The sequence below is a fragment of the Monodelphis domestica genome, chromosome X, assembly GCF_027887165.1.
Source record: "Monodelphis domestica isolate mMonDom1 chromosome X, mMonDom1.pri, whole genome shotgun sequence".
Taxonomy (NCBI): Eukaryota; Metazoa; Chordata; class Mammalia; order Didelphimorphia; family Didelphidae; genus Monodelphis; species Monodelphis domestica.
In genome coordinates, this window is record NC_077235.1 from 10,350,869 (window position 1) to 10,370,032 (window position 19,164).

At 52.9% G+C, this 19,164-nt stretch overlaps 1 protein-coding gene across 4 annotated transcripts in view; it reads left to right on the plus strand.

Annotated features, from left to right (window-relative positions):
- Positions 1-1,096: 1,096 nt before the first annotated feature.
- Positions 1,097-19,164, plus strand: part of PCDH19 (protocadherin 19) — a 113,454-nt gene continuing 95,386 nt past the window's right edge. For 2 of the 4 annotated variants that reach the window (XM_056809644.1, XM_056809645.1), the window contains exons 1-3: positions 1,097-5,189; positions 8,424-8,564; positions 8,968-9,295. In XM_056809644.1, coding sequence (XP_056665622.1) covers positions 3,049-5,189; positions 8,424-8,564; positions 8,968-9,295 — 2,610 coding nt within the window. In that variant the 5' untranslated portion in view covers positions 1,097-3,048. The remainder of the gene's footprint in view (positions 5,190-8,423; positions 8,565-8,967; positions 9,296-19,164) is intronic. The other 2 variants (XM_007507516.2, XM_056809647.1) reach the window with 1 other exon arrangement.

Below are 19,164 nucleotides of genomic sequence, written 5' to 3' on the forward strand. Positions count from 1 at the left end.
CAGTCCAGCCGGGCCCCACCGCCTTCATTTCTCGGGCCACATTCACTGGGGCGCACTGATGTCATTCCGTCTCCATTCCAGCTCCCAGCCGGAGTCGGCCCCTGAGCCTGCTGCCCACGCGGACAGAACCCGAGCCTCCCAGGCAGGGACCAGCCGATGGGCGCACAAGCAGAGCAGTGCTCCTGCTGGGGGACCAAAGGTCGATACTGGATTTGTCTTCCCCGGCCTGGGCTTCATCGACTTGTTTTTGGTTGGAACACGGCTTATTTATAGGAAGCTACATTGCAAGGGGATACAGACACCCCCCCCCCCACACACACACACAGACACACATATGGCAAACCCAGGAGCGCAGCTGCTCCCCTACGCCCCCCGACTTGTATTTCATTAGGCGACGAACAAGTGGGAGAACGAAGCAAGAAGTGCAGCTTTAGTTACTGGCATCTCTGCATTTGCCCTGGCTGGGGCGGGGGGGCGGGGGGCCAGAAGAGGATGTCGGTAATGGGGGTGGGACTGAGGGGCGGCCCGCAGAACGAAGCTTCCAGAGATCACACCCTTTCCAACCCTAGCTCTCCATAAAGAAGAGCCAAGTTCAAAGCAAAAACCACAAACCACCGAGCCAGGCCACTGACACCGCCCCCGCCCCCCCCCCCGTCCCTTTCTCTCTCTCTCCTTCCTTCCCTCCTTCCCCTAGGTCCCCGGTCCCTCCCGCCGCTGTTCCTCCCCCACTCGAGTCCGGAGACAAGAGAGGCAGGAAAAAGGAGAGGGCAAGGAAAGAGGGAGAAAGGAGAGGGAGAGGTGTCTCATTAAAACGAAGGGAAAAATCCAATCTCCCCCCAAATCTTTTCCCAGCATCGCCGAGGCAAACGGTGGCGAGCGGTTCATCCAGAGGCTGAACTGCAGCGCTCAAACCTAGCCCCTCCCGGCTTGGGTACCACTTCTCTGTGTGTAAGTTTCTCCCACTTGGCCCCTCCCCCTTCGGCCAGCAGGCCCCGCCCCTCTAGCCAGAAACACGCTCTGCCATCTCCTGATTGGCTGCAGCCTGGCGTAGCTCCGGCTCGAGCAAGCCCTCTCTCCAGATTCCGCGGCCAGTAGTTTGCGGCAACGGGAGGAGGAGCAGCAGCGGAGGCGGCGGCGGCAGTAGCAGTGGCAGCAGTGTCGGCGACAGCGGCGAGGTGGTGAAGAGAGAGAGAGTGAGAGAGACAGAGAGACAGACAGGGAGAGAGAGAGAGAGAGAGAGAGGGGACAGCCGCCAGCAGGACAGCTCGTACGCGCAGTTCACAGGCACAGCTCGGGGTGGGATTTTCAAACGCAGCCGCAGCCCAGTCGGCAGCCCGTCCGCTAGTGCTGGTCCGAGAGGGTCTGGCTGCCGGAGATTTAGTAAGAACTTCGAGATCTCTCCGCCGGGGACCAGCAGCATCTTGAGCTCCCTCCCTCACACACACACACACACACACGCAGACACACAGAGAGACAGAGACAGAGACACACACACTCACACACAGCTACCTAGAGAGAGCGCGGGGAAGCACCCTCTCCGAGAGTCCAGAGTGAGCCGATTGAAAGGAACCGGGGCCTGGAAGTAAACTTTGGCTGCGAGAGCAGGCAAGCTAGCGAGCGGGCGGGCGAGCGAGGGAGGGAGCGAGCCGCGGTGGCCTGGCCAGGGCAGCCGTGCGTGGAACCGGATGCCTGCAAGAAGAGGATGAGCTCTGGGGAATTTGATCTGCCAGCTGCTGCGCCGATTTCGCACCCACCCCAGCGGAGCTAGAGGTAGAAGGCGAGCCCGCACCTGCGGTATCTGACTTTCCGTGCCAATCCCTAGCGTTGTGATTTCTCCATCCTCTCTCCCCGATCTCCTTCCCCACTCCCCCCACCCGAGCTATTTGAAAGAACTGAGACTTTGATTTCCTCGGGCAAATCCCCTCCTCTCTCAGGCTCCCCAGGCACTTGGCTCCCAAACTTGAGGTGGTGGGGGGAGTGCGCCCCGGGGTGCGGTGGTGGTAACTTTGATTGCTCGAACTCGAGCCGCCCGCTGCCCTTTGCCTCGCTGGGGGCGATTCCCTGCAGACGGCCCGCCTGTCGATGTAAGCGGACCGACGGGCGCAGGAAAAAAAATCTCTTTCTTTGCTAACGAGAGCAGCCGCTTCCGCAGCCTCTCCCTCTGTCCGCTGGCCTGAGCCCTGGGACCCAGGAGCGGCTGAGAAGCCCCGGCGTCTGCAGGACTTTCCGCCAACCTCAGCCACAGACGCGGCTCTCCTCCTTTCCCCTTCCCTGGGCATTAACCTAAATAGATTTATTTCTCTAGCTTAAAAGCAGAACAAAAACAGCATCCAGGCTGACCAAGCCATAAGGACTCGCTTAAAGTGTGCCTGTTTTCTGCAGTAAGATTTGTGCATTTTGGGGAAGGGGGGTGGTGGAGATATTTGCGCATGCCAGGTGCAAAGATAGCTAAATCCCTCATACAGTGACTGTGTGTGTGTGTGAGTGAGTGTGTGAGAGAGAGTGTGTGTGTGTGCGTGCGTGCGTGCGCGGAGCTCGGTGGCTGTGGTCTTGCCTGGGTTTTAGCTTCTCGTTTGTTTCGGTAACTTCTGTTTTTGACTCGGCTGCTCCCCGGGCCGGCCAGCAGAAACCTCGGTGCTCCTCCGTGCCTGCAATCCGCCCCCCCTCGTCTCGGATCGGAGGGGCTGTTGATCGCCTCGAACTTTCAAGGGGCTGAAACTGCAAAGGGGGGGCGAAATTGACTAGCAGGGCAGTCGGGAGCTAGGAGAAGAGCTGAGCCAGCGCGCTAGCTCTCTCGCCCTATTTCTGTCTCCTCTCACTGTCTTTCCCAGCCTTTCTCTCCACATCCCCGGCTTTAGTTCGCCTCCTGATTCTGTTTTCTTCCTGCTCAGCAGGACCCAGCCTCTCAGCTCCTTCTTCACGCTTCTTTTCTCCCCGCCAAAAAAAAATTATTGGAAACAAAACAAAAATTCAACAGGCGGCCCCCGTGAGAGAACAACCCTGTTTCTCAAAGGTGCCCGCAAAAAAGGCGTCACGGAGCCTAGAAAAATGGATTCTTTTTTGCCCATGCTGCTCCTCGAGGCTTTACTATGGACTCAGGCGTCATCTTTGATTAACTTAAAATACTCTGTAGAGGAGGAGCAGCGAGCGGGCACAGTGATTGCAAATGTCGCCAAAGATGCCCGGGAAGCCGGCTTTTTGCTGGACGCCCGGCAGCCCGCCTTCCGGGTGGTCTCCAACTCGGCCCCCCACCTGGTGGACATCAACCCCAACTCTGGGATGCTGGTCACCAAACAGAAAATCGACCGGGACCTGCTGTGCCACCAGAGCCCCAAATGCGTGATCTCCCTGGAGGTGATGTCCAGCTCCATGGAGATCTGCGTGGTCAAGGTGGAGATCAAGGACCTGAACGACAACACGCCCATCTTCCCCAACTCGCAGATCGAGCTGGAGATCTCCGAGACAGCCAGCCCTGGCACGCGCATCCCCCTGGACGGCGCCTACGACCCAGACTCGGGCAGTTTCGGGGTGCAGACGTACGAGATCACGCCCAACGACCTCTTTGGCCTGGAGGTGAAGACGCGCGGCGACGGCTCCCGCTTCGCCGAGCTGGTGGTGGAGAAAAACCTGGACCGCGAGACCCAGGCCTACTATAACTACCGCATCACGGCCCTGGACGGGGGTGACCCGCCGCGTATGGGCACCGTGGGGCTCGGCATCAAGGTGATCGACTCCAACGACAACAACCCGGTGTTCCCGGAAGCTACCTACGTGGTGAGTGTCCCAGAGAACGCACCTCTCAACACGCCCGTCATCCACCTCAACGCCACCGACCCCGACGAGGGTACCAACGGCGAGGTGGTCTACTCCTTCTACGGCTATGTCAACGAGAAGGCCCGCGGCCTCTTCCAGATCGATCCGCACAGCGGGCTCATCTCCGTGAGCGGGGCCATTGACTACGAGCAGGGCCGCGTCTACGAGCTGGACGTGCAGGCCAAGGACTTGGGACCCAACTCCATCCCGGCCCACTGCAAGGTCACGGTGACCGTGCTGGACGTCAACGACAACGCGCCGGTCATCAACCTGCTGTCGGTCAACAGTGAGCTGGTGGAGGTGAGTGAGAGTGCCCCACCGGGCTACGTGATCGCCCTGGTGCGGGTGTCCGACCGCGACTCGGGCGCCAATGGTCGGGTGCAGTGCCGCTTGTTGGGCAACGTGCCCTTCCGCCTCCAGGAGTACGAGAGCTTCTCCACCATCCTGGTGGACGGGCGCCTGGATCGCGAGCAGCGGGACCAGTACAACCTGACCATTCAGGCCCGCGACGGCGGCGTGCCCTCTCTGCAGAGCACCAAGTCCTTCACTGTCAAGATCACGGACGAAAACGACAACCACCCCCACTTCTCCAAGGCCTACTACCAGGTCATCGTGCAGGAGAACAACACTCCTGGGGCCTATCTGCTCTCGGTCTCGGCCAGGGACCCGGACTTGGGCCTCAACGGCAGCGTCTCCTACCAGATTGTTCCCTCGCAGGTGCGGGACATGCCTGTCTTCACCTACGTGTCCATCAACCCCAACTCGGGGGACATCTACGCCCTGCGCTCCTTCAACCACGAACAGACTAAGGCGTTCGAGTTCAAGGTGCTGGCCAAGGACGGTGGCAATCCGTCGCTGCAGAGCAATGCCACCGTCCGGGTCATTGTCCTCGACGTGAATGACAATACCCCGGTGATCACGGCGCCGCCCCTGGTCAACGGCACGGCCGAAGTCTACATCCCCCGAAACGCGGGGGTGGGCTACCTGGTGACCGTGGTCAAGGCCGATGACTACGACGAGGGGGAGAACGGGAGGGTCACCTATGACATGACCGAGGGCGACCGGGGCTTTTTCGTGATCGACCAAGCCAACGGCGAGGTCCGCACCACCCGGACCTTCGGGGACAGCTCCAAAGCCACCTACGAGATCATCGTGGTGGCCCACGACCACGGCAAGACCTCCCTGTCGGCGTCCGCCTTGGTCCTGATCTACCTGTCCCCGACTCTGGACGCGCAGGAGTCCGTGGGCTCGGTGAACCTGTCCCTGATTTTCATCATCGCTCTGGGCTCCATCGCTGCCATTCTCTTCGTCACCATGATCTTCGTGGCGGTGAAATGTAAGAGGGACAACAAGGAGATCCGGACCTACAACTGCAGGTAACGCTCCCTCCCCCCCCCCCTGTCGTGCCCAGTCTGTGTCTGTGTCTCCGTGTTTAGACCGTCCTCCCTCCTGCACCCCCAAATCCAGCGCGTCGCCTTCAGGACTTTCTTTTGAAGGCAGAAAGGTTTGTCCCACCAGCCCGAGGGGATCCGTTCTCGGCTCTGCCACTCGGCTGTAAGGCAGTCGTGGGCTGTTTGCATTCTGTCATAATGATGATAAGCAGAGAAGCAATTATCTTTCTCAAATTTGCACAGCTGTCTCCGCGAAGTTAGGCACGGAAGGGGAGAGAGGGGGAGAGGGAAGGAAGAGTTCCTGCAAAAGAAAGCCACAGAGCCCGGCAGCCCCGGGCCCCGCTCCCCGCGGCGGAGGCTCGCTTTGGGCCAGCTTTGCCAGCGGAGGGATGTGCTCGGGAGGGAACAGCGGGGCTGGGAGTGGGGGCCAGGAGCAGCTTGGGTGCCTGGCTGGGGTGCAGGCCGACCCCCTAGTGACTGCTAGCGCTCTCTCTCCCCAGGATCTAGACGGCTAGGAGCGCTACTAGGACAACAATAGAGAGCTGGTGGTGGGTGGGGGGCCCAGTTCCCCTCGTGGGCCAGGCTGAGGCATTCTTAGCGTGCCCCCTCCTCGGCCCCAGCCCAGAATGCCACTCGTGGCTCCTTGAGTCTCTGTGGCTTCTGAGGAGTGGACGTGGCCCTGGCGGGGTGGGGGCGGGAGGCCAGAGAAATCCTCAAAGAAAGAAGAGTCGCTCATCCCCAGCTTAATTCCAGGGGAAAGCCAGACCCTCTTCTGCGGATTCCTCACACCGCGGCGGTGGCGGCGGCGGGTATTATTATTTACAGCACTCCCCAATGGTTAAAAAAGAGCCTTTCCGAGTTGGATGCAGACGACGGCCGGGCCTTGCCCCCTCCCCTGCCTCCCTTGCCCCTCCCCCCCAGCCCCGGCCCGGCCGGACCCCGCAGGTGTGTGCCCGCGCGCTCTGCCACACAAGCATTTCTCCTGCATCTAGCTTTGACCATCTGTGCTTGACGTACGCAGCAAGCAATTCGAAGCCGTCCTGGCCTGGGTCCGAGGCAGTGGCGGCCACAGGGCAGCGGGGCGGCTTGGGTCCGAGTCGGCGCTTAGGGGCCCGAGTTAGCCCAACGAAGGAGTACCCCTATGAATATCAATAAGGTCCCATAAAGGAGCAGCTGCGGCACCGCCTCTGAACTGGGGCTAATCCTGTTAGGAGGGAAGTAGCCCTGACTCTGCTCCTGCCCCGCGGGGTGGGGAGAAGGAGGGAGCCCCCAGCCGCAGTCGCTGCCCCTGCGACTGTCCCTGGCCGGCCTGGAGTCCGAGGACGACACAGGGCCTTCCCCCAAATTGTGTTTGGCCCATGGCAGGGGCAGGTGATGGCAGCCCAGGGTCCTGCCACCCAGCACAAAGTGAGAGATCGAGGGAGGGAGGGAGGGAGGGAGGCAGGCAGGGAGTGCGTGCCTGAGCCCTTCGCCTCGGTGAAAAAGAAGCCCAAGCCTGAGCGCCACCAGAGAGCTGGGCGAGCTCTACAATCTGCCCAGAGGACAATCTCCTGGCTGCCAGAGACAGAAAAACAGACAAAGCCAGAGAGAGCCAGACAGAGAAACAGAGAGCCAGAGCCTGGGAGAGATAGACAGGGAGAGAGATAGACAGAAAGACAGGCAGACAGAGATAGATAGATAGATAGATAGATAGATAGATAGATAGATAGATAAATAGATAGAGAGACCGAGAGACAGAGACAGAGAGAGACACACCGAAAGAGAGGCAGAGAGAGCTAGAGATCTAGAGACAGAAAAAACAGAGAGACACAGAGACAAGGAGAAACGGAAACAGAGAGAAATGGATAGGGAGAAGGACAGAGACAGAACAAAAGACAGAGACAGAGAGATGGAGAAATAGACAAGGAGAGAGACAGAAAAACATATATAGAGAAAGACAGGGAGAGACAGAAAGAGATAGACAGAGAGAGACAGAGAGAAATAGGGAGACAGAAAAACAGACAGAGACAGAGAGATACAGAAAGCCATAAAGTCAGAGGCAGAGACTGAGAGAGATAGACAGGGAGAGACAGAAAGACACAGAGTTAGAGACAAAGACAGAGAGAAATAGACAGGGAGAGAGACAGAAAAACAGGCAGACAGAGATAGAGAGACAGACAGAGAGATGATAGACAGGGAGAGAGACAGAGACAGAGAGAGACGGTGAGAGAGACCAAGACAGAGAGAGATAGACGGGGAGAGAGACCGAGAGACACACACACGCAGAAAGACACAGAGTCAGAGACAGAGATCCAGAGACAGAAAAACAGACAGAAAGACAGAGAAATAGACAGGGAGAGACAGAGAAATAGATAGGGAGGACAGAGACAGAACAAGAGACAGACGGAGAAATAGACAGAGAAAGACAGAGAAAGGTACAGAGTCAGAGACAGACAGAGAGAGCCAGAGACAGAAAAACAGATAGGCAGAGAGAAAGACAGGGAGAGACAGAGAGAAATAGGGAGAGGACAGACAGAGAGACACACAGAGGGAGCCCTTGTTGAGCCAGGGCAAACGCCAGCTGGGGGTTACTTCTTCCCTCCCCTCATTCACTCTTTGACTCAAGGTGGCTGGGCATTAACAAAATCCAAGCCAGTGCCACGGCTGATAAACCAATAAAGGGCAGTGCCCAGGATGCCTTTGCTGGGCATCGAGAAAGCCCCGTGGCCAGAGTGCCCAGTCTAGGTGAGCAAAACAAGTGCAGCTGCTCAGGGATCCCGGGCAAGGACGCTGCCATCTCAAAGTGCAATTTGGGGTTTCTTTGACCAGCCCAGATGTTGGGGGGCCGAGCTGGAGGCTTCCTTTCTCCCTCTTTCCACGTCCCCCGCCCCCCCCCCAGCCCCGCGGCAGCCGCCCCGCCACCCCCCGGGGCCCCTTCCTTTTCTTTGGAACAGACAGAGAGCCGCGCGCACTCTTTGCGGGCCGGGCCGCTCGGCTTCGTGCTGTACGGAGCTTGCTTCTCGGAGCCGCGACGAGGCTCGTGCTGTACAAAGTAATGCCCGCCCGGCCGCCGCTGGCGTGCCTCTCTCTGGGTTGCCGCGGCCCCCGCTCCCGCGCTGTCCTGTGTCTGTCGGAGTGAGTCTGTGTGCCCCGAGTTCTCTACGTCCCCTGTTCTGTTTGTAGGTCTGCCTCGCTGCGGAGCCTGCCGCTGAATGCACTAACCTTGACATTCTCTTGCAGCAGCTGTCTAGCCATCCCTCGCCTCTTCTGCCATTTCATAAAAAGGCCCCAACGGCAAGTGGAGGGCCTGCGGCTCTGTTTCTCCTGGGAGCAGGGAGGAAGGCACAAAAGCAGGGGAGAAACGGAGCCTACCGGGACCAGGTACCAAAGACACCGCTCCCCAGCCAAGCCACCGCGGGGGTGGGGCCGGGGCGGGAGGGGCCGCCGGGCCGCTGCTGTCACCAAGGGCGCTCCCCACATGCTTGGCTGGCCCCCGCGAGCTCATTTCCCCTTTCCTCGCCCCGTCTGCACTCACGAGTCCGCTCAGGTCCGGTGGCATTGTGCTGTGTCTCTCCAGTGGGCTCCCTTTCCCCCTGACAAATTCTAACCAGCCAATTCCAAACGGAGGAAGGGGGAGGGGGCTCAATTCGGCCCGCACGCCTCGTGGTCCCTGGCCCGACGCAGCAGGAGGAAGCCAGTCGCCGTAAGAGCAGTCGGAGGAGCAGAGCCCTTCGGGTGGCTGCCCCGCGGCTCGGGGGCTCACTTGGCCTTTTCCCTCGCACAGGATTGCCGAGTACTCGTACGGGCACCAGAAGAAGTCGGGCAAGAAGAAGAAGATCAACAAGAACGACATTCGCCTGGTTCCCCGGGATGTGGAGGAGAACGACAAGATGAACGTGGTCAGCTGCTCCTCCCTGACCTCATCCCTCAACTACTTCGACTACCACCAGCAGACCCTGCCTCTGGGCTGCCGCCGCTCTGAGAGCACCTTCCTGAACGTGGAGAGCCAGGGCGGCCGGGGCGCGGGCTCCAACAACATCTACCACCACACCTTCACGGTGCAGAGTGCCCAGCAGCCCGACCTGATCATCAACGGGGTGCCGCTCCCCGAGGTGAGTGTGGCGGCCCATTGGGGTCGGCTTCCCCCCCACCAGCCTGGGCAAGCAGGGACAATCAAGATAGACCCTTCCTGGATGGCCTGATGGCCCAATCCCTTCAGCTTCTGCCTTAGACTCAGTCCCAAGGGCTTGCTCCAAGGCAGAAGGGTGGTAAAGGCCAGGCAACGAGAGTTAAGTGACTTTCCCAGGGTCATCCAGCTGGGAAGTGTCTGAGGCCAGATTGGAACCTAGCACCTTTCGTCTCCCGGCCAGTCACCCCAACAGTGACACACTTTAAGAAGAAATGGAGCCCAAGCGGCAGCATTTCTCATTTGCTGGCAACACCCAAGCATAGATCTTCTCCCCAAGCTCTACAGGGCATTGTTTTCCATTTAAAACTGAGTTGGAGAGGAAGAGGCTTGGGCCACCACAGGGTCTGTCTGGTTGTCCCCACTTGCTCCAGGGAGGGGCTCTGTCAGGCTGGTGGAAAAGGGATGGGAAGGCAAGTTGTAGCAAAATGTCGACTCTCCCCTCTAGTATTCTGGGGCTGGGGTTCTGGTTTGGGGGTCACTACTGCATGGAACTTGCCAGATTTCTGCTAACTGGCATCTCCCTTAGAGGGAGACTTTTGCACCTCGGTGGGAGCTCTGGTCATGGCTGAGAGAAGGGGATTTTGTTTTGGATTAATTGGATCTTAGCTCTCCATGACTGCCATTCCTATTGGCAAGGCGAGATCGTCGTTTACCATGAGAGTTTGGGGACTGACTGTGGCTCCTGGTTATCTGTGTCTGCCATTCTCATGGCGAGGTGAAGCTGCCATTTTCTATAAGGGCTTTTGGAGATTAACTGTGGATATTAGCTCTCTGGGTATGCCATTACTTGGAGTCATCAAAGGTTGCAAATGGTGCTTTCCAATGGAAGCAATTGCTTGCAAGGCTAAGAAGGTAGCCAGTGGCTATTGGAATGCTGGCTGTTGGGGGAGAGACATCTATTTGTGTGGGTGGTGGGTGGGCGATGCTTTCTGTGCTCTGTGTGGTTTCACTTGGTCACGCCGTGGTACTTGGTTCCACAGTTACCTACCTGAAAGGGATTTGGGAGATCATTTAGTCCAACCTCCTTAGTTTGTAGAGGAGAAAAATGAGACCCAGAGGAGTGGTTGGTGGTAGCAGGGCTCAACCCAAAGTCTTGCTTTCAAGGCCAGTGAGTGCTGTTTCTGCTTGATCAGGGCCTCATTGGGAATGGCAGTCCTAACTCATCTGCACAGGGCAGAAAGGACGTTAAATGGTTTCTTCATGAAGTGGTTCTCCTGCTTTTCCGGTCCATAGACCAATCCGATTAAGTCAAAGATCTCTTGGTGGATCTTTGCCCACTTGACCCTGACAAAGATTCCCATCATGCTCATCCATGGGGGGTGGGAGTACAAAAACCCCAACTAAACTAGTTTCTGCCGTCAAGCAGCTTACATTATGGTGTGGGGACACACTCTTCAAACAGAGAAGGGCATCATTTGGAGAGGAAAAGAGGTGAATGATTAGGGCTATGCAGTTCCATTTGGTACTCACAGAGGTGAGGTTGGACAAGATGGCTCCTCAGGTCCCTTCCAGTTCTGCGTTCTGATCCTTTTGTGCCTCACCATTTGTTAGGCGATGGATTTATAGATAAAACCCAAACTCCTTGTCTTCAAGGAGATTCTAGTTGAATGTGTAGGGGGGTGGGGGGAATGGAGGGGGGCTTACAACATTTTACCAGATAAGTAAATGCAATGGTAATTGGAGGCAAGAAAGAGGACTAACTACTGGCAGGTTTCATTTCAGTTGAGTTCTATCCAACCTCTGTACATTTTATTGAGCATATACTGTGTTCTGGGCATTGTGCTTGGTACAGGGGATTCAGAGAACCCACCCAAATGGTCCTCCCTTCCCTTGAAGAGTTTGTGTTCTCCTGGTGGCCTACAGAGGACACCCAAAGAAGGGCATATCAAATATGGTCCCAGTTAAGACTAACTAATGTTGGGAGGTAGAGGAAAGAAAGCATTACCAATTGGCGAGTGGTGATGATGGTGGTGGCGGCAGGGGGAGGGAGGGCAGGAGAGGCCTCCAGTTCCAATGGGAACTTGGATGAGACACCAGTGAAGGATGTTGGAAGTAAATTATTCATTCCCACAAGAAAGAGAAGCACCGATATAGTCAATTAATCAATCAATATGTATTTATTGAATGCATATTATATGCCATGTTCTGTGCTAGGCACTGTATAAATATTAATTAGCCTTGGTTAACAGTCCAAGAGACTAGTCCCCAGACTATGGGGAAGGGACTTCTTTGTGCCTTTAGTGCCTTCCCGGTAAGCAGGAGTGTGCCCCCAAAGAGCTCTCCTCCTGCCAAGGAAGTTCTTGATCTCAGGGGCTTTTCCCCTCCGGCCTGTGGCATAGAGAAGACATTCACCTTCTCCACCTTGCCAAAGGCTGGGCAGCTGATTAAGCTGTGTCACCAGGCAGTGATGATGGTGAAGAAGGTGAACGTGATCGGCTCAGCTGGCTCTAGTGGTCATTTCTAGCTTGGCCTGAGGTCCTAAGGAAAAGGGAGCCCAGTGGCTAGACTATCTATCACTGGCGGCAGGCTGGGAGCATGCCTTGCCTTGGGCCGACTCTCCACAGTCCAGTTCAGGCAAAGATAGTTTCCTCAAGCTGTTTCTGCTTTCCCACTGAATAAGCTTGAGGCTGTCCTTACTCAGCAGATCTCTGAGGGCAGGTCAAGATGGAGGTGTCATGATAAGTAGTAGCCCCCAGTGAGGATACACTCAAGATGGCCCTGTGACTTGGGATTAGTCATTTCCATTGCCTTGGCCACAAAGTTCCGTATTGGGGAGGGGGAGAAAAGGCAAGGATTTCCCTTTTCCTTATCTAGCTAAAGGTCCCTTGAGGAGGGCTGAGAAGCGTAAACTGAGGAAGTGATGGCTAAAGTGATGGTGAATTTCTTTGCCCAATTCTCTTTGTGTATGAGATTACTAAACCCAAGAGCCATGGGAGCAGTAGGGAACCCATTAGTGGTGCCTAGCCTATAGTGACATGACATCTGAGAGGAGTGACTTCTTTTCTTTTTTTTTTAAATTTTATAATATTTTATTTGATCATTTCCAAGCACTATTCGTTAAAGACAAAGATCATTTTCTTTTCCTCCCCCCCACCCCCCATAGCCGACACGTGATTCCACTGGGTATCACGTGTTCCTGATTCGAACCCATTGCCATATTGTTAATATTTGCATTAGAGTTTCGTTTAGAGGAGGAGTGACTTCTTTAGAGCCATTCATTGGGTTGATTCTCCCTGGGTTTTCTTGTCCTTAGCCTGTCTTGGACATCACAAGTGTCACCAAAGTAGCACACACCCTCGGTGCTAGGTGTGGTGCCTGAGACAAAAAGAAGCAGAAACATAACTCCTCTCCTTCGGACACTTATAATCCAAAATAGAAGGGAGAGGAACAAACATTTGTTAAGTTCCTACTGTGTGCCGGGCACTGTGCTAAGCCCTTTATAAATGTTATCTCATTTGAATAGAACATAAGACTCTGGAGGACAGGGGCCATTTTGTGTTTGTCTTTTTGTTTAATCTATCCCCGGTCCCAAACGTGGTGGCTAGCACATAGTAGGAGCTTCTTAATTATTTCTTGGATCAAATTAAATTGAGTCTAGTTGGGGAGGCTAGCTTCCCAAGTTACAAAATGGACAGATTAGCCCAAAATGGATTTCAATCCAATACCAGGTTTTACCCCCAATCCCAAACATATTGGCCAGCACATAGTAGGAGCTTCTTAATTATTTCTTGAATCAGATTAAATGGAATCTAGTCGGGGAGGCTAGCTCTGCAAGTACAAAATGGACAGATTAGCCCAAGATGGATTTCAATCCAATGCCAGGTTGTACTATACAGCCTCTGAGGGCCTCGGGCCTCCCCCTTCCTCCATCTGCCATAGCGGTTACAGGCTCACATAGACAGCCTTTCTGTTTAACTGTCAAGGTTACCCACTTTGATGCTGAATTGGGGAAGCTTCTGCATCAGTGCACAAACATAGACAGCCGATGCCAAATGGAGCTGCCCAGAGAGGCGAGAAGTGAAAGGGCCTGTTAAGGCAATTAGGCTGCTAAGGGGGTTGTAATAGAGCACCAGGCCCCAGAATTGGAACTCACCCTGTGGCACTTGTTCAGAGGCACTGATCTGGTCCTGGACAAGCTGCCAGCCGGCCATGTCGAAGTCCCAGGGCACATTCTAGCAAGTAACTTCCTTCTCACACTGGGCCCCACTTTCTTCCTTAGTGAAATGAAGGGATTGGACCAGGTCATGGGCTCTTAATGTGTGCTCCAGGAACTTGTTTTTTAAAATGTTTCATCAATATAATTCAATATGGTTCATTTCTTTGGTAATCCTGGATATTTTATTTGTTATCTGTGCCAATGCAATGCCTGGTATATAGTAAGTGCTTAATAGATGCTCGCTCTTTTTTTTTAATCTCTCCATTTAATGTGTTTTAAAACATCCTTCTGAGGAGTCCATGACCCCAAAAAGAGCGAGCACCCATGGACCAGATGATTTGAGGTTCAGTCCAGTGGGTTGAGACCTCTATGTGCATGCTGTGTCTGAAGGCTTTCAGCTGCTTGAGTAGTGCGATTGACTGCATATCCTTCAAGACTTCTACAGATCCCTTAGGTGGCTGCTTCTTCTATCCTGGGTGCTGGGTAATGAAAAGGGATGGGAGAAACAAAAAGGTTGAGCTAAAAAACACCCTGCTAGGAGCCACCATGGCAAACGCCAGCCCGACATTCTCTGTTCACTTATGGAAAAGTGAGGGATGGTGGAAGCAAAGACTCTTCTCCCCCCTCCCCCCAAAGATGAGAGAATTAGAAAGAGCTCTGAAAGCATGAGTAACTCATGGAGAAGTGGGAAGCCCCAGAGGGCTCCAGAGAAAACAGGTCCCCCAAGGCTGGCTGTAGCCCATGGGCAATGGCTGACATTTTGAAATTTGTTGTAGGATGGAAGCTAGAGTAGGAATTGCTCCACTTTTTGGTTTCCTCTCTAAAGTATCTAGCGCTGTCCCTGGCCCAAGGGAAGTGCCTAAGAAATGCTGGTTGAATTGAATTCTGGGTCACCTTTTCATTTTTCTGATGTCAGAACTCTTGATTCTTACTCATTAAGAGACTTTGTTGACCCTGAGACGATGGATGGAGGAGGGAGCGTTTCTCAATCTCTAGACTCTGCTGAGCCTCCACTGGGGGGTCTTTCTTCAGCACTCTCAGGATATTGAGTTTTTAGGAGCGCCCTTAGGGCGCACTTCTGACATTCTAGTCCATTCCCTCACCATGGAGTTAGCATGGATAGTCTTTCCCAGCTGGTCTCAGCTTGAAGACATGTTCCCAAATAGTCAGCTCCATCCCTGTTGTCTCCATACAACTGACACAGAACCCAGTTAGTTTACATTAGGATTTGCTAATTTATTATTATCATTCCTGATTAGCAATTAACTGGTTACCTTAGAGATCACTTCTGTCCCTGTACACCATCTCCAAAGTTGTGTTCAGCCAGAGTGTTCTTACTAATGATCCTGAGATTTCATCCCCCGTGGGGACTGGAGGCAGGGCATTTTCCATAGAGGGCTCTCAGCTTCAGGATTCCTTTTTGTACAAGTAAAGAGAATAGTGACCAATAACATTATGTTCATTGTTACACTGATGGTACCAACATCCCTTTTGGACCCATCTTGGCTGTGTGACCCTAGACGAGTCACTTAACCCTGTATTGATGCTCTCCAGGATAATTTTCTAAGACTGGAGATCATTTCTGCAAAGTTACAGAGTAGGCACTAACCAGCATTGGTGGAAGAAATTCCTTATAGAGAAGTCCCTAAACAGGAAATCAGAGACCTCTTTAAATAAACACATAACAATATATATGTATACATATGTGGCAAATAAATTGGCAAGCATGTATATATGTGTGTGTGTGTGTATGTGTGTGTGTGCATCCTTCAGACTCTTACTTTGGCTTAGTAACAACTCTAAGACAAAAGGGTCAGGGCTGGGCAAACAGGGTTAAGTGACTTGCCCAAGGTCACACAGCTACGACTCAGCTAAGGTCAAATTTGAACCCAGATCCTCCTGACTCCAGACCTGGTGCTCTATCCACTGGTAAACCTGGATTCAAATATCACTGTAGGCATATAACTGGCTAGGACAAATCACTTAACTACCCAGTATCCAGGGCTGCTCTCATGCCTTTCTAAGTTAGAGATGAGTTGCTGATTTGATTTAGTGGAGGAACTTTCCACACTAGAAGTTCTCCACAATGATGAAATCAAGTAGATTCCCCTAATTATATATATATATATATATTAATTTAATTAATAGTAATTATTAGGGACAAGGACTAAGCCAGTGGTTTCATTGGTATGGAGAACATCCTAGTGAGGAAATTCCCTCTCCTAGTGCCAGCTTGCACCTTCTCTCTAACTTCAAGTCCCACAGAACTGGCCAGGTCAGTGGACCTACCCAGGATTACACAGCCAGTATTTATCAGAGACAGGACTTGAATGGAGTTCTCTGTTGACTCTATATACCCCAGGGTGCCTCTTTATTCTGAATAAAGGCAGGGATAGTAATAAGAGCCCTTTATGGTTCCAAGTGCCTCATAAACCATTTTTGTATTTGCTTCCTCTAATCCTACTTATTGCCCTTTCTTGAGCATTTTTCCTACCTTCATTAAGGCTCTCCACCATCTTGTGGAGACTGTGCTCTGGGCATCTGCCCCCATTTTGCAAAAGCTCCTCAGAGAGGTCTCCCAGATTTTCAATATTCCAGGTGGCATTTAAAGCCAGGTTTTCCTGACCTCCAGGCCAGCATCCTCTTCATTCTCCCAGGATGCCTCTCATGGCACAGCTGTGAGCTAGGGAGCTCAAGGATTCTGGTCACTCTATACTTTACAGACAAGGGAGCTGAGCCTCAGGGAAAGGACTCCTCAGCGGAGGAAGCTGCAGTCACCTAAACTAGAGACCTAATTCTAGTCCTCCTCGGTTTAGTTCATTCTTTCTCTGACTGACAGTTGTGTAGATGGAGAGCATTGTGACCCTCCTCCTCCCCATCCATCCTGCCCCGACCCCCCACAAACCTAGGCTGTGGGAGATGTTTTTGTCCTGTGGTTGGACGTGTGCCCAGGGCAAAAGCAAAGGGGGGCGGTCTTTAGGAACACAATACACACAATGATGCCTCCTCTTGGCCTCAGGCAGCCCTTCAGCTTACCAAAGAGCAGGGAGGCTGAGATGACCACCAGGGTCAGCCAGGCTCACCCGTCCTCGTGGCTTTGCTTCTAGGGCCAAGAGGAGGCCAAGCATCACTGGCTGGGTGGGTTGCCTGTGAAGCCACTGGAAGAAGAGATCTGTGTTTGAAAGAAGGGCACCTGGCTCTGCAAGGCAAATCTTTTTCCCCACTGAGAGGAGGCTGGATTTCTTTAACGTGAGGCTCATTTACTCCTAACAATTGAGAACCTTGAAGCGAGAGTCCCCGAGGATCAGTTGTTTGGAGAGGGAAAGGCTGTTCACGCTACATTTCCTCCTTGGCTGTTGTCTTGTGTTCCTTCCGAGTGGGCTTGGCATGGGCTACATAGGGAGGCTTACCAGGGTCTGAATAAGTGTCCCAGGGCCTCCACCTGCCTCCAATTGTTCCTGCTGGGAGGAAAAGGGACCGCGCCCTTTGCACCTGCAATTAGAAAATTGTGGAAGGGCTCAAAGTGCATTTGTTTCTAGACAAAGTCTCATTCTCTCTCCTGGAGCTGGTGGTTTTGAGCATTCCTGGGAGGGAGGGAGGAAGGGGCAAATGTGCCTTTCTCCACTAAAAAGCTTCAAAAATGGAGCCCCACAAAGGGAAATTCAATTCAATTCGAACAAGCATTTATTAGTCACCTACTGAGTGCCAGGTGCAGGGGTTATAAAGACAAACAAGAAGGAAAAAAGGAGTTCCTGCCTTCAAGTAGCTTACATTCCTCTGGGGAGGAGGCAGGGAATAATGCAACCAGGACTCAGATAATTTAGTATAAAATATACACAAACTAAAAACCCAGCCATTTGTAGGGGAAGGGAAATGAGCACAAACCAGCTGGGCCAATCAGGAAAGGCCTCTTAGAGAAGGTGCCAATTGACCTGAGTTTTCAAGGGAATTGGGAATTCAAGGAGGTGGATATGAGCATTGGTGGGGGAGTACAGCTCCTATAAAAGCACAGGGATGGGAGATTAAATGGAGTGTACAGGGAGGAGCAAGTAGTCCAGGGTAACAGGAACATAAAGACCTTGAGTAGTTGGTCAGAGATTTCAAAAAGAGGAGATTGTAATTGTTTCTAGAGGCAATGAGAGGGAGCCACTGAAGCTTCTTGAGCAGAGGAGTGAATGACCCAAGTCATAAAAACTAAAACCCCAATTTCCTAAAACATTGTCATATCAGCTGAAGATGGAATAATAATAAATTATGAGTGTGTGTGGGAAGAATCCTGAACCTGTGATTTCAAAGGCATAGGGAACTCCCACCATGGAAATTCCCTCCCTTGATGCCAATTGGCTTATCATCTGGTTTTAGAGGGTTGCCTGAGGCAGTAAGAAGTGAAGTTATTTGCTCTTGGTCACATCCCCAGTTTGTTTTAGAGATGGCACTTGAACCCAGGTTTTCCTGTATCTAAGGCTGGTCCACCCTCTGTCCTACTATGCCTTTATTAATAGTGATAATAATAGTGGAATTTATAAAATGCTTCATGTTTATGATCTCACTTGAGCTTCACAAAATCTTGTAAGTCAGGTATCATAGGTATTATTATCTCCATTTTACAGATGAGAAAATTGAGGCTCAGAGAGGTGAAGGAAGCAACGTGCCCAGGGCCACATAGCTACTATATTTTAGAAGTCAGATGCATTTGAACTTGGGTCTTTCCTGACTCCAAATCCATTGTTCTATTCATTAAGCCACAGTAGGAGGCATGAAATTTGTCTAAAAATATATGGGTGTGCCTCCACCACTCCCAACATGTATACATTTAAGCCAAATTTATATTGGCAGAAATCCCACTGTCTCTGATAGGCTGGTTCTCTATTCTCTTGGCCGAACTGGGACTCACTGGGGTAGCTGGACTAGTGAGAGAGGGGCAAGGAGGCGAGCTCGCCAGAATTTTGAGGCTTTTTTCCCAAGCGGTTGCAAAGAAGCTGCCCAGTGCCTAAAAAAGCCAGCGCCCAGGTTGCTGTCCCAGGTCCTGAAAGCTCCCCAGTTGAATTGCCGGTTCCTCTGGGGGTGAAAACCTGAGAATTTCATTTGAAAAGTAATCGATCCTCCGGTGCTCTATAGATCCTTCGCTTGGGGCCTGAAGGAGGGCGTGCCTTTTAGACTTTTACTTGGGGGGGGGGGCGGAGAGAAAACCTTCTGAATTCAAGCAGACAGAAAACCCAGCGCAGTAAACCTGTGTGCTGTGTGGCTGGTTCTTTCGACATCACCTTGATGAGAAGCCTTCTTTTGCTCTGTGAGGAAGCTAGTTTTCACTTTCTCCCACAGAGTCTCATCCCACTACAGCTCTGTGTAAAGCTGCCCTCCCCCCTCCTCTGCCTCCCCCTCCTCCATCCCTCCCCATGCCTTTTGTTGTCACCAGCACCGTCTGTGGCAACCTCCATTTTAAAGATTCTCCCTCCTTCCCCCCTGCCTGCCACCAAATCTGATTTCTGGAACATGAAAGACAATTCTCTATATTGTGTGGTTTGTTCTTCTGGACGAAATGGATTTCTTTTTTAATTTAGAGGGGGAAATTGCCAAACCAGGCAGAGTAGGAAAGTGTCAAGAATGCAGTGGCAAGGATTCAGAGGAGCAATGAT